Source organism: Danio rerio, chromosome 5 (genome assembly GCF_049306965.1).
Source record: "Danio rerio strain Tuebingen ecotype United States chromosome 5, GRCz12tu, whole genome shotgun sequence".
NCBI lineage: Eukaryota > Metazoa > Chordata > Actinopteri > Cypriniformes > Danionidae > Danio > Danio rerio.
Genome location: NC_133180.1, coordinates 13,651,853 through 13,664,689, shown reverse-complemented (window position 1 = coordinate 13,664,689; position 12,837 = coordinate 13,651,853). Strand labels below are relative to the sequence as shown.

The window sequence follows — 12,837 nt, the reverse complement described above, 5'->3', positions numbered from 1 at the left end:
AGTAGTCAAATGTAAATTAACAATGCAGACTTCATCATATAAATTATTCAATAAAAATAAATCTTTATTAAACGTATTTATGCTTTATTAAAATGCTTTGAACCCTTTTAAAATGCTTACAGTCACAGGTCTTAAAGAAACATGCAGATGATTAACTTTCACTCTATTGTGCTTAAGTTCTGCAGAGTCTCCACAAATCTCATGTGTTTTGACCTCCTGCTCATCTATAAATCCCAACTCAACACAGCATATCTTGCGAAGTGACTATTGCGGACACACATTGCGATATCGATGCTCAAATGATATATTGTGCAGCAGCCATATGATACACTGTACAAATGATATGACAAAAAGTAATAACAAATGTTTTTATGCTTCTTTAACTTAATTTAATAAGTTAATCAGGTTTCAACAGCATTTTTAAGTTAACTTGATATGTTTAGCCAGTTTGATAAATGTATGCTGAGATGACTAGAAAAGTTTGTTTGATTCAACTAAAATAATTTAACGATGCAACATTTTTTAACAAAGTACAAAAACAAAAATTAGTGAAGCATTATCATTTTTAGCAAAAAAACATTTATTAGCACCAAGATTAAATCACTGAATTTGCAAAAATAGGGGCTTATTTACAGAGATAGACTTGTTGAAGCTATGTGAAACTAACAACACAACACTTATCTTGAAAAAAGTAACAAAGCTTTTAGACGAAACATAAGGGAAAAAAACAGAATAATATGAGTCCAGTATCTCATGTGTTACCCAGAATCTGCTGAGGGATGGTGTAGCTGTTCTACCAGGAGCTGAAGTCTCCAAAACCAGTTCTGCCTTTAGGTTTTTTGGCCGGAGCTTCACTAGTGGAGGGTTTCTCTGCATCAGGATGGGAATGTTTCCTGATGAAAGAGAGTGAATGAGACATTCAGTGTTAATTAGGTTTGTGTAATTGATTCACTAATGATTATGCGAGGCTGACCTCAGCAGTTTGTTTGCCACCTTTCAAAGCATAACGTTTTTGAATCTGCCAAAATGTAAATGCAGTTTTGCAGTATCTGCTGATATTAAAGAAAAAGCAGCAAATCTGCATCCACATTAACATTATTACTGCCATCAAACACAAACCAGTCAGCTCATCACAATAGAAGCTCTTTACATGTTTATATAGAGGTCTTGACAGTACACTGGCAAAAGCATCAATGTTTAGAGGTCATAAATGGAACCAAAATATTTAATTTAATTTTAATTAATAAAATCCTACATTTTAAGAAGTCATTACTCCTTTTTTATTTAGGTTACTTTTTTTTAAAAGAATTGTCATATATATGATAATAATGTCATTACGAACATGCATACATACATAATACCAAGCAAAAATGAGTACACCTCTCACAGATCTCTCTTTTAAAGTATTATTTTCTTTAGGAAGATATACATTAATATATCTGAGTTTATACAACAGTTCTGTCTGGTTCTCAAATCTGATTGGCTGATAGCCGTGCAATATTCTGCAATATCAGAACTTGTACAGCCTCTTAACAATTCTGTATTACTTCGCCCACATAGTGACAGCAGATCAACAAACTCACTACAGTTTGACAAATATTGCTGCTGTTGGACAACATAATATGTGTTTGAGGCTTTTTTAGAGGAGAATGTAGTTGTTTAGATTGCATCCATGCAGTTTATTTATAAGGTTAGTGCCTATTTTTAAATATTTATAATTTTGGAGAGACAGCACGTCGGCATCCATGAGCCTGCATACTGAGCAGAGCAAAGACAGTTGACACTGTACATCCACAAGATGGCAACAGAGACAGTATATTAAGTCCTTAGGGGAGAAAAGCTATGCATAATTTCAAACTACAGCTGATCAAATCATTATAAAACTGGTATGTGACATTCTAAGTCGAGCTCTCTCTTTTGTATGTTGTTGTTCTGTATTTATACCATAGTAATTGTAGTGTACTGAGTGTAAGATGGGACTCATATGCGGAACGCGTGTATTTTGTGTTAGCCACTCTTTGTATAACCCTGAGTTACTTTTTTGTTGGCCATCTGTTTGTTTCTAATGCGTATCCTGTTTTCATTAGTCCAGACAAGTTCAGTAAAAAGAAAGAAAAAAGAAATGCCCGCATGTGTTTAGCGTTTTTCTTTATCGCAAACACAACAGTAATCTGGTAGTGATTGCCCTGCTTTGGCTTTTTCAGGATTAGTTATTGTGATTTCTCGATTGCAACAGAGAAATACTGGGAAATCTCTGTAGACTGATTCATGCTCTTTGCTTTATAATCTTAAAATGTGAGCAAAATCACCTGTTTTGTCATCACTTTATACATTATGCTAGAGAATCATTCAAACACTAGCTCTAAAGTGACATTGGTGGATGAGCAATGGTTTCTGCTGTTCTGACGTCAGCTGCAGATGTTAAGGAATGGCAGAAGAAAGTAGTTCCTCTTACAAAAGGGATTTTAGAGTCTTCGTGTTTGATGTTCTTTTTTATACACACGATTATGCTGTCGAACTGTTGTATGAACTCAATATCATACAAGTAGCAGTGTGATGTGGCTGTATATCGACTGCTACTTGTGTGATATTGCTCATATATACATTATTCAGTACCAAAGCCAAAACTAGAACTAATCTAAAAAAATAACTTAAGATCACTGTCTAAAAATTAATATAATAAAAAGTATAAGTTAGAGAAAAATATACAAATTGTTTATAAAGTTGAAAAATCGATAGAAACGTAAAAACATTTAAATGTGTTTAAATTCTTTGTTTTTTTTTCAGTTTTTTAAAATATATTACATTTATATTCCTAATTACCAAATTCTTAATGGATATAACAGCTTACTAATTAGGATTTGTTTAAGTGCACCAAATATATTGGTTATATTTACCGAGAAATGCACCAAAATATTCATTTTCAAAAGGAGGTGTACTCAATTATGCTGAGAATTTCAGATCATTTATTTAATTAAACCCTGTGCTTGCAAATAAACAATAAGTCCAAAAAATATATAAAAATTGTATTTTTTGCCATAAAAACAAATGAAGTGTGTGCATGTGAGAGATGGATCTGTTCCCATCAGGTAGCAGTGACTGTGTGTTTGTGTGTGCGAGAGAGAGAGAGAGAGAGAGAGAGAGAGAGATCCAGACCTTGGGTGTGAGCAGCAGGTGTTCAAATTACTGTGCATGTGTGCGCTCGTCTCTTTAACAGTCAGTCAGTGTGTTGGGGATGAGTGTGTGTGTGCGTGTGAAAATCAGTGGGGTTGTGAGGGATAATTAGAACGATCTCTTGTTGCTCACAGTAAACTATGCTCATATCCTGAGCCCTGCTGTGGTGCAGGACAAACCCTCACCACTGACACCCACAAACACTTATTTGCCATTACCAGAATTAAATCCAGCATAAATATGGTCAACACTGTAAAGATGCATCCACCTGTATTTACCAAAATATCCGTCTGTACATCTATTCATCTGTTTATCCATCTGTTTATCCATCCGTATATCTTTCTGTTTATCTATCTATCTATCTATCTATCTATCTATCTATCTATCTATCTATCTATCTATCTATCTATCTATCTATCTATCTATCTATCTATCTATCTATCTATCTATCTATCTATCTATCTATCTATCCATGCATCCATCTATCAATCCATATCCATCCATTTATCAATAAATCAATACATCCATCAATCCACATATCCATCCATCCACTTATCAATCCAAATAATCATCAATCCATTTCTCATTCCATATGTCCATCCATTTGCTTATCAATCTACATATCCATCCATTTATCAACAAATCAATCCATCCATCAATCCACCAATCCATTAAACCATTTATAAATGTACATATCCATCTATCATTTTGTTAAACTATATATCCACCCGTCCATTAATTCCTATATTTACCCATTCATCAATCCCTATATCCATTCACCTATCTATCCATTTATCAATCCATATATCCATCTATCCATCCATCAATCTGTATATCCATCCATCCATTTATCAACCCATATATCATTCATCCATCCATCCGTCCACTTATCAATCCATCAATCTGTATACATCCATCCATTTATCAAACCCTATATCCATCCATTTATCAATCTATCTATCTATAGGATTATCCATCCATCCATACATTCCATATTCCACATATCATCCATCCATTTATCATTCTATATCCATCCATCCATCCACTTCTAAATCCATACATACATCCATCTATTTATCAATAAATACATCCATCCGTCCACCAATCCATTAAACCAATTATCAATCCATAGGCGCATCTATCATTTTGTCAATCTATACATCTATCCATTTATCAATCGATTAAACAATCCCTATATCCATCCATCCATTTATCAATTTGTATATCCATCCATCTATTTATCTATCCATATATCCATCCATCATTTATCTATTCCTATATCCATCCATCTTTCTTAATAAGTCTGTCTTTTTAGTGACGGTAGTTTTGCCACAAACATTAAAAAGACAGACGACAGATCTCCTGACGCTGCTGCAGCTTTTAAGAATCTTTTAACCAATTCCAGGTTAATAATTTCTCGTCCTGTGATGTTTTAGATTCTGAGTCAATCTGATAGCACTGCTATGATCCTATAACCTTTTTTGATAAACAACAAATAACTTTCATATTTTCAAGTCAAAGAATGAAACACTATTGCTTATAATCAGACTGTTTTGATAAAGATGGATTACCAAAATAAGAATTACCAAAATAAATGTCGAGACTTCATGTATTCAGTGTGAATCAGTTCTGTGCTCACAGGAAAGCTTCTGGCAATGTGACTCATAGTACCTTAGTAATGATCAAATATTTAATCAATGCAATAACTTGGTAAATAACAACCCCAATAAAGTCTTGCACTATTACAATGTTGTCATATTCAACAACCAATATGTGTGAACTCACGTAGCAGACATGTTGATGTATTTTCCCACTCCTGGTCTGAAGGCTTTAGGCTTTTCCTCAGTTTTTGCCTTGTTGACTAGAGCAGAAGTTTGTGCTCTCTCTTCCTCCACTTTCTGAGCTTCCTTCTCTCGCTCCGCTGCAATCTAACACACACACAGTTACATCGGCTGCGCAGCATGCAAACACATCAAATACAACATGACAACATACACGCATAAAAGTGCTGACCTGGGCATCTGCTTCTTCATACGGGTCCACAAAAACTGAAGTGCTCAGTATCTTAATCTCAGACTGACAATGTAAAAGAGAAACAGAGTCAGGCTTAGAAAACAGTCTTTACCTATTAGCATGCGGTTACCTTTTAAGAAAAAAAGCATTGAAATATCAAGCTAAATGTTGCAAGATTAAATAAAGTTTTTCACATGAAGCACAACAAAATAAAATCATGCAAATAAATGAAAATGAAAAACAAATTTGTCTTAGGCCTTTTTGAAGAAGTAGATGACTTTAAACTAAATTTCTACACTCATTTTACAATTCTCCTAGAGGTAAACAGTTGAGTTTCACATTTTTGAACCCAAAAAATTCAAGAAAGCTAATCTCCGGGATGGCTGGAGCACTTTTAGCTTAGCGTAGCATAAACCATTAAATAGGATTAGACCATTAGCATCTCAGTCAAAAATATAAAAAAGGAGTTTCTATGATTTTCCTGTTAAGCTTTGCTCTTCTGTAATTACTATGACCGACAGTAAATGAAGAATTGCTATTTTTCTAGGCCGATATGGCTAAGAACTATACTCTGCATAATAATGAAGGAACGTTGATGCCGTACCATGGCTCCAGCAGGCACAATGATATTACACAGCACTGTTACCTTGTTGGGCGCTGTTTTCAGGCGCTGTGCAATATCATTGACCCTGCTGCAGCAAAAGTACAGCTGCAAAGTTCCTTGATTATTACAATAGAATGAGAGTATGCATGAGTGTACTTTATGCAGATGAGTGGGCTAGACAAACCACCTGAAGGATACACTCCTCCTGTCTTAATGCACCAGACATTTTGTTAGAAATACTTATGTTTGTTTCTGTTTGTTAGTATAACTGCTATTTTCATTTATAGCACTTCATTTTTGCATTGATATTTAATATCTCTTGCTCAAATACATATACCCCTTACATATACAAATACCTCTTCTAATGTTAATAAGAGTAGTAATTTTACGCTTTCATTCGATGGCTTTCAATTATCACCTTCTCCACAGGGGCCCAATCTTGGCGTAGTTTTTGATGCTTGTCTTAGCTTAAAATATCATTTAAACATGTAACAAATATAGCTTTTTTTAAAACATTGCGCACATTAGACCCTTTCTTTCGACACCAGATACTGACTATGTTTACACGGACATCAGAATTAGAATTATTTGCCTTAATCTAATTAATACAATATTAAGATTAGGGCATTTACATGAGTTGCTTTTTGTGTAATAATTTTGTGTTTCATTATCAATTTGTCGACTTGATCTGTGGTTTGGCACTTTCCCTTTCATTCGGCAACATTTCCTGCATGCCCCCCCGTGACAAACGAGATATTGGATGCAACTATGATCTGCTGGAAGAGTGTTGTTTTAATGGAAGTTCATATCGCATGCTGAATGGAAGAAAAAAAAAGTCTGCATTTTGCAATACAGGTGTCTGTGGTCTGCTCTGACTCGGTAGATGCCTCAAACAGTGTGTCCCATAACCGTGTCTGTATGTATGTGTGTGTGTGTGTGTGTGTGTGTGTGTGTGTGTGTGTGTGTGTGTGTGTGTGTGTGTGTGTGTGTGTGTGTGTGTGTGTGTGGACTACCCTGTCGCAAAATGAGGCAAAAAGTCCTACATAAGGGTAATATTTTGATTAAGGTGTTTACATGTCTGTACTGCACTTCAATAATGCGACTAAAATCAGCATACTCCATGCCTTAATTCGATTTCTCTTTAGTTCGATTATGACCTCAATCTAATTAATAAAAAATTGCTGTTTACATGGTATACTCTTAATCAAAGTATAAAAAAAGTATTTTAATCGCATTAAAATCAAATTATTAGTGTCCATGTAAACGTAGTCACTGCGAAGCTTGTTCATGCCTTCATCAATTCTCGCCTAGATTTCTGTAAATAAATTTTCCAGCTAGTGCTCTCAGGACATTACAGTACATTCAAAACTCAGCTGCATGCATGTTGACACACACGACACGGTATCACCTTACCCCAGTACTTCAGCAACTACACTGGCTACCCGTCAAGTCATGTATTGATTTTAAAAATCTGATTTTTAACATTCAAAGCGGTACATGGATTTGCTCCTGGTTATATGTGATCTGATGACTGTATCATCTCCTTCTCGCTGTTTACGTTCTGCATTGGGTCTCACTCTGTTTCAGCTTTGTTGCAGACTCAACACTATGGGAGGTAGGGCATTTTCCTACCATGCACCAAAATCATGGAATGCTTAACCTACAACCATCAGGAATGCCAGTTCCCTGGACAACTTTAAGAAACTGCCTAAGATTTACCTTTTTAGTATTGCTTTTAATGTATGAGGATTTCTGTCATTTTTGAACTATTTGTTGCATTTTGTTATCCAAGGTTTTTTGTATTATTGTTTTGTAGCACTTCGAGTTTGAGAAAAGCGTTCAAGTTAAATTTACTACTACATATTATGAACAGCAGTTAAACTAATTGTTTTCTTGTTCTCTATTTCCACTTGGGGGTACTCATCACAAGGCCTCTAAAGATTGTGCAGCGCCATTGATGATATCCAAGATCTGTGAAGAGATGATGCTAACCATTGAGAACCTTGAGGACAACACATATGAAGAGATGACGCCAAATATAACACATACACTTAATACACAAATACACTTCATTAAACATGTACACACAGACATCACCTATATGTAATAACATTGCAGGTTAACCATATCTGTACATATTAACTTATATTTAATTTAAATTTGTATTTAACCTTTTGTAAACCTTTGAAACAATAATTATAGTAAAAGGTGCTATACAAATAAACTTGAGTTGAATGAAAATATAATAAAAACTACAGAAGAGTCAATCTTTAAATGGTAAAATTATCAAAACTCAAAAAAAAAATTGTTTTTTTTTTTGAGCGAGATGCTAATGGTCTAATCCGATTTAATGGTTTATGCTAAGCTAAGCTAAAAATGTTCCCACAAGACCCACAGAATGGATTGGGCTGAATGGATTAAAAAATTGTCAAATTCACACATTTAACTCTAAGGAAACATTCCTTTTAAAAAATGTAGAAATAAAAAATAAATTCAAAAAATTACATAATTTTAAAAAAGAGCATTTAAGTATCAAGCTAAATGACCCAAACTAAAATATTTAATTAGCTTTTGACATGAAACACACACAAAAAATAATGAAAATAAAAAGGTTCAATGTAAAAAGGAGAGGTTTGTCTTCTCAAGCTGTTTGAAAAGGAACTATTTATCTTTTGGCATTCTGGTATTTGACAGCAGGTGTAAAATATAAACAAACAGGAGGAACCATGAGTCAACAAAGCACACACAAACCATACTGTGTGATTGTGCAACCTGGTCATACATTTCTGATGCTACAGAAGATAAATAAAAGGCTTCAGCACCTTGGGTTTGTCTGTCTTCGGATCACTTTCAACATTCTCCATCGCTGAGAGAGTCTCTAAACCACCAACCACTCTAAAAGAGAGCAAGGGAGGGACAGAAATCCTATTAAAATGCTTCTGCTAAAAGTAAATGAGGTATTATTCAGTGCCAAGCGGTCATAATATCTCTATTGAGACTGGATCAAACTCCCTCACAGCAGCCAACAAGCTTGAACATTTCTTAAAGGAAAAGCGCAGCCAAATGTGAAAATCCTGTATCCTTCATTTTGAGCCATTTTGCTAAAAAGGTACAATAAAAACCAAGTAAATAAGTAGTTTTTACGACTGATTTGCCACACAGTTGTTTTAAGCTGCATTTTCATTATCAGTCAAATCTTGCAAATTAATTTGAAAATATGCTAAATGGAAACTCCCAAATATCGCGAAATGTTTTATGCTCATTAAATGGGGGGTTTTCAGGCAATGTGGAAAAAGTAATATATTGCAAAACTGCAATGGAAACAGATTTACTACATATACACTATCTGACAAAAGTCTTGTCAACAATCCCATTTGTAAGAGCTACAAATAATAACTTGACTTCTACAGTAGTTGATCATTTGAAGAAGTGGCAGAAGGTAGATTTTTTACATGAATCAACTGCTGAACTGCATCTCAATCATCACAAATACTGCAGAAGACCTACTGGAACCCACATGGACACAAGATTCCCACAGAAATCAGTCAAGTTTGGTGTAGGAAAAATCATGGTTTGGGGTTGCATTATTTCTGTTAAGTGACAAGACTTTTGTCTAAGCAAAGTCAGACGTTACTGTCCTAATTAAATGATTAAAAATCAAGGCATGATCATATTTTATTTTAGTAAAATAAGTGTAATCTAGAGGCTTTTGCCTTTCATAAAAGCCACTTCTGATGCCAAATAATCAACTAGAAGTCAACTTATGATTTGTTGTTTCTAAAACTTGGACAGGTGACAAGACTTTTGTCCCTTATGCATTTTTAAAGATTTATTTTCCTCGTTTGATTTTATTGTAATGTTTTAGCTGTGTAACTTTGGCTATTGGAAATTGTTTGATTTCCCAACCATTTTACCAACATTTACAAAATAATAGCAAATTCTTTGCATAATCTGTGTCTGAAACCAGGCTATTGATAACTAAAAATGAAACAAAAACAAACATAAAATATAATTTTAGATGAACAATAAATAACAACAAAACAAGGTTTATTACAGTAGTTGATTGAGGACTATTCATTTAAATATTATTTGTAATATATGTGGTTAAATGTTGTAGTTTTGCTATTTTTTAAAATTCAGAATGATTTATACAAGCTACATCTGTAGTATCATTATAGTTATGTAAACTAGTGCTCAAAAGTAATAAAAATAGCAAAGCATACAATAAAAAAAATATTAATTAGCTAAAGTGACAAGGACATCACCGAATAATTTAAATTATTCTCTAACTTTTATCAAAATAATACAAAATGAAAATATAAAAGTCAATTATAAGTAAACACTAATATGGAAGATCTAGAAAAAGGTTTACATGCCATACAGACTCCTCATTTATGATTATTCCAAAAAAAGCAACAATCTCATCTCATTTTTTTTATAATTTAACAAACAGCTTCTTAAACATTCAAATATCCAGTTACTATGACCATTTATGTGAAGCTGCTTTGACACAATCGATATTGTAAAATTTCTATACAAATAAAGATGAATTGAATTGAAAAATATATAATTACAAATTATAATCATAGATGATTTATTAAATGAAACTCGATCAAACTGGATTAACTTTTCCCAAGTTTGGTGGTCAGCAAGCAATCCATAACGTAAAATGATCAGTAAGCTATCCATTAATTTTCTTGTTCGTTGTATTAAATCTGTATGAATAGTGCTGTTTCTGTTCTACAGCGGGTCCTGTGGGCAGTTTTCTCTTAAAGAATGACTAGGTGCCCCATAGGCTGAGGGTTAAGGGGTGTGTGTGTGTTCTTAACTGCACGTGCTCAGTAAGTACACACACACACACACACACACACAAACAGCATGTGGTGTGAGGGGTGCATGTGAGTTTGGTCAAGGCTTATGCTGACAAACCTCCGAATTCCACAGCTACAGTCCAAGGATTTCAACGCAGTGCCAAATGGGCAAGATTTTCCCTCAGTGTAGAGTGCATGCGTGTGAGTATGCATACGTGTGTGTGTCAAGATACAAAATTCATGCAACATAGGATAGATAGATAGATAGATAGATAGATAGATAGATAGATAGATAGATAGATAGATAGATAGATAGATAGATAGATAGATAGATAGATAGATAGATAGATAGATAGATAGATAGATAGATAGATAGATAGATAGATAGATAGATAGATAGATAAAATGATTAATAGATAGAAAGACAGACAGACAGATAAAATAATAGATAAAATAGATAGATTGATAGATAGATAGAACAATAGACAGAATGATAGATAGAACAATTAAGAGATAGAACGACAGATAGAATGACAGAGACAGACAGACAATTTTCATTTTGTTTTGGTTTTACCTTTTTTAACCAAAAACATACTAAAGACAGAAATAAATGGACATAATAAAAATAGAAAAAAAAGAGAAATGAAATAAATAAAACATATGGGCGTACCTTTAGTAAGTGTCAAAAGCCCTTAGAGAAGATTAATAAATCCCCAAAAATATTTACCTTCCAAAAACACTGTGCTTCCGATCCAGGTATGCGCAGGAGCGAAATGTTATAAAGCTGAAACAGGAATAAAAAAAAATTCTTGTGTGAGTTTTATAAACAGGGCAAGTTCATGTTTAAGGCATATGCAAGCATTTTTACGTATAAGCGCAATTTAATTACTTAACTAGGTTTATAACATTAAATAGGCAAGTTATTGAAAAACAGTGTTTTTTTCTGTAGCCAAGTGAACAATATCAAGAGGTGATCCACTGCGATATCATATTTTAAACTTTAGTTCATGTGTAGCTGTGTGAACATAAACAAAATCTCTCAATGTAATGTGCTCAAAATTCAATACAAAAGGAGACATTGGTTTTTACAGTTAACTTAAAGCCTACAGCAAAGGAAATTTTGGGACTACAAAAAATACTTCCGGCCTAGTGAGACAACAAGGGCTTCATGTTATGCGCATACACTTCGTGAACACCACACGCAGCAAAGGGGTGTGGACAAAGGCGCTGTAATGTTATAGCATAGAAAGCTAAAATGCCACCCAAACACTGCTATTTTCACAGAGCTTCTTCTGTTTCTGTATTTGGGCTTCCAAAGGACACGACACAAAGAGAGAGGTGTTTACAGTTTCATTTTAATTATGTTCCAGAGAATTAAAAAAATATACAGCTAGCGTTTGACAAAGGAGAGCTTCCAGAATCAGTGTTGGATTCCACTAAAAACTCCTCCAACAGATAGAGCTGTGGATTGTAAGCCACAACCTGTAAGTATTTTTATTTGTCAAAATTGATGAACTACACGCACACATTTCTAGCGTTAATGGTATGTTTACGTGAGGACGTAAACAAGGACGTAAAAAACAGGAAATGCTGTTTGGCACCGCCAACAATTTAGTTAGAAATCCATATTTATCAGTCAAACTGCTGTAAACACCCACAATGTTCATCTCAAATAACAAATTCGCAAAAGACATGAGAACGTTTCATATTATTTACTCATACTTACAACCCGAATATACAGTTGAATCAGAATTATTAGCCCCACTGTTTATTTTTCCCCCAATTTCTGTTTAACAAAGAGAATTTTTTTAACATAATAGTTTTAATGACTCAATTCTAATAACTGATTTATTGTATCTTTGCCATGATGACAGTAAATAATATTTGACTAGATATTTTTTCAAGACACTTCTATACAGCCTAAAGTGACATTTGAAGGCTTATCTAGGTTAATTAGGTTACCTCGGCAGGTTAGGGTAATTAGGCAAGTTAATAACAATGGTTTTATAACAATGGTTTGTTCTGCAGACTATGGGAATAAAAATATTGCTTAAAGGGGCTAAAAATTGACCTTCAAATGTCTTTTTAAAAATTCAAAACTGTTTTTATCCTAGCCGAAATAAAACAAATGAGACTTTCTCTAGAAGAAAAAAATATTATCAGGCATACTGTGAAAACGTCCTTGCTCTGTTAAATATCAATTGAGAAATATATATATATAAAAAAAAAATAAAT

The 12,837-nt window shown here is 33.8% G+C and overlaps 1 protein-coding gene across 1 annotated transcript in view; it reads right to left on the bottom strand.

Annotated features, from left to right (window-relative positions):
• Window positions 1-570: 570 nt before the first annotated feature.
• ppil2 (peptidylprolyl isomerase (cyclophilin)-like 2) overlaps window positions 571-12,837 on the bottom strand; it is a 78,057-nt gene continuing 65,790 nt past the window's right edge. Inside the window, 5 exon segments of the mRNA NM_200991.2 lie at window positions 571-893; window positions 4,960-5,102; window positions 5,188-5,250; window positions 8,614-8,686; window positions 11,330-11,386. Of these exon segments, the coding sequence (NP_957285.2) occupies window positions 794-893; window positions 4,960-5,102; window positions 5,188-5,250; window positions 8,614-8,686; window positions 11,330-11,386 (436 nt within the window). The 3' untranslated portion in view covers window positions 571-793.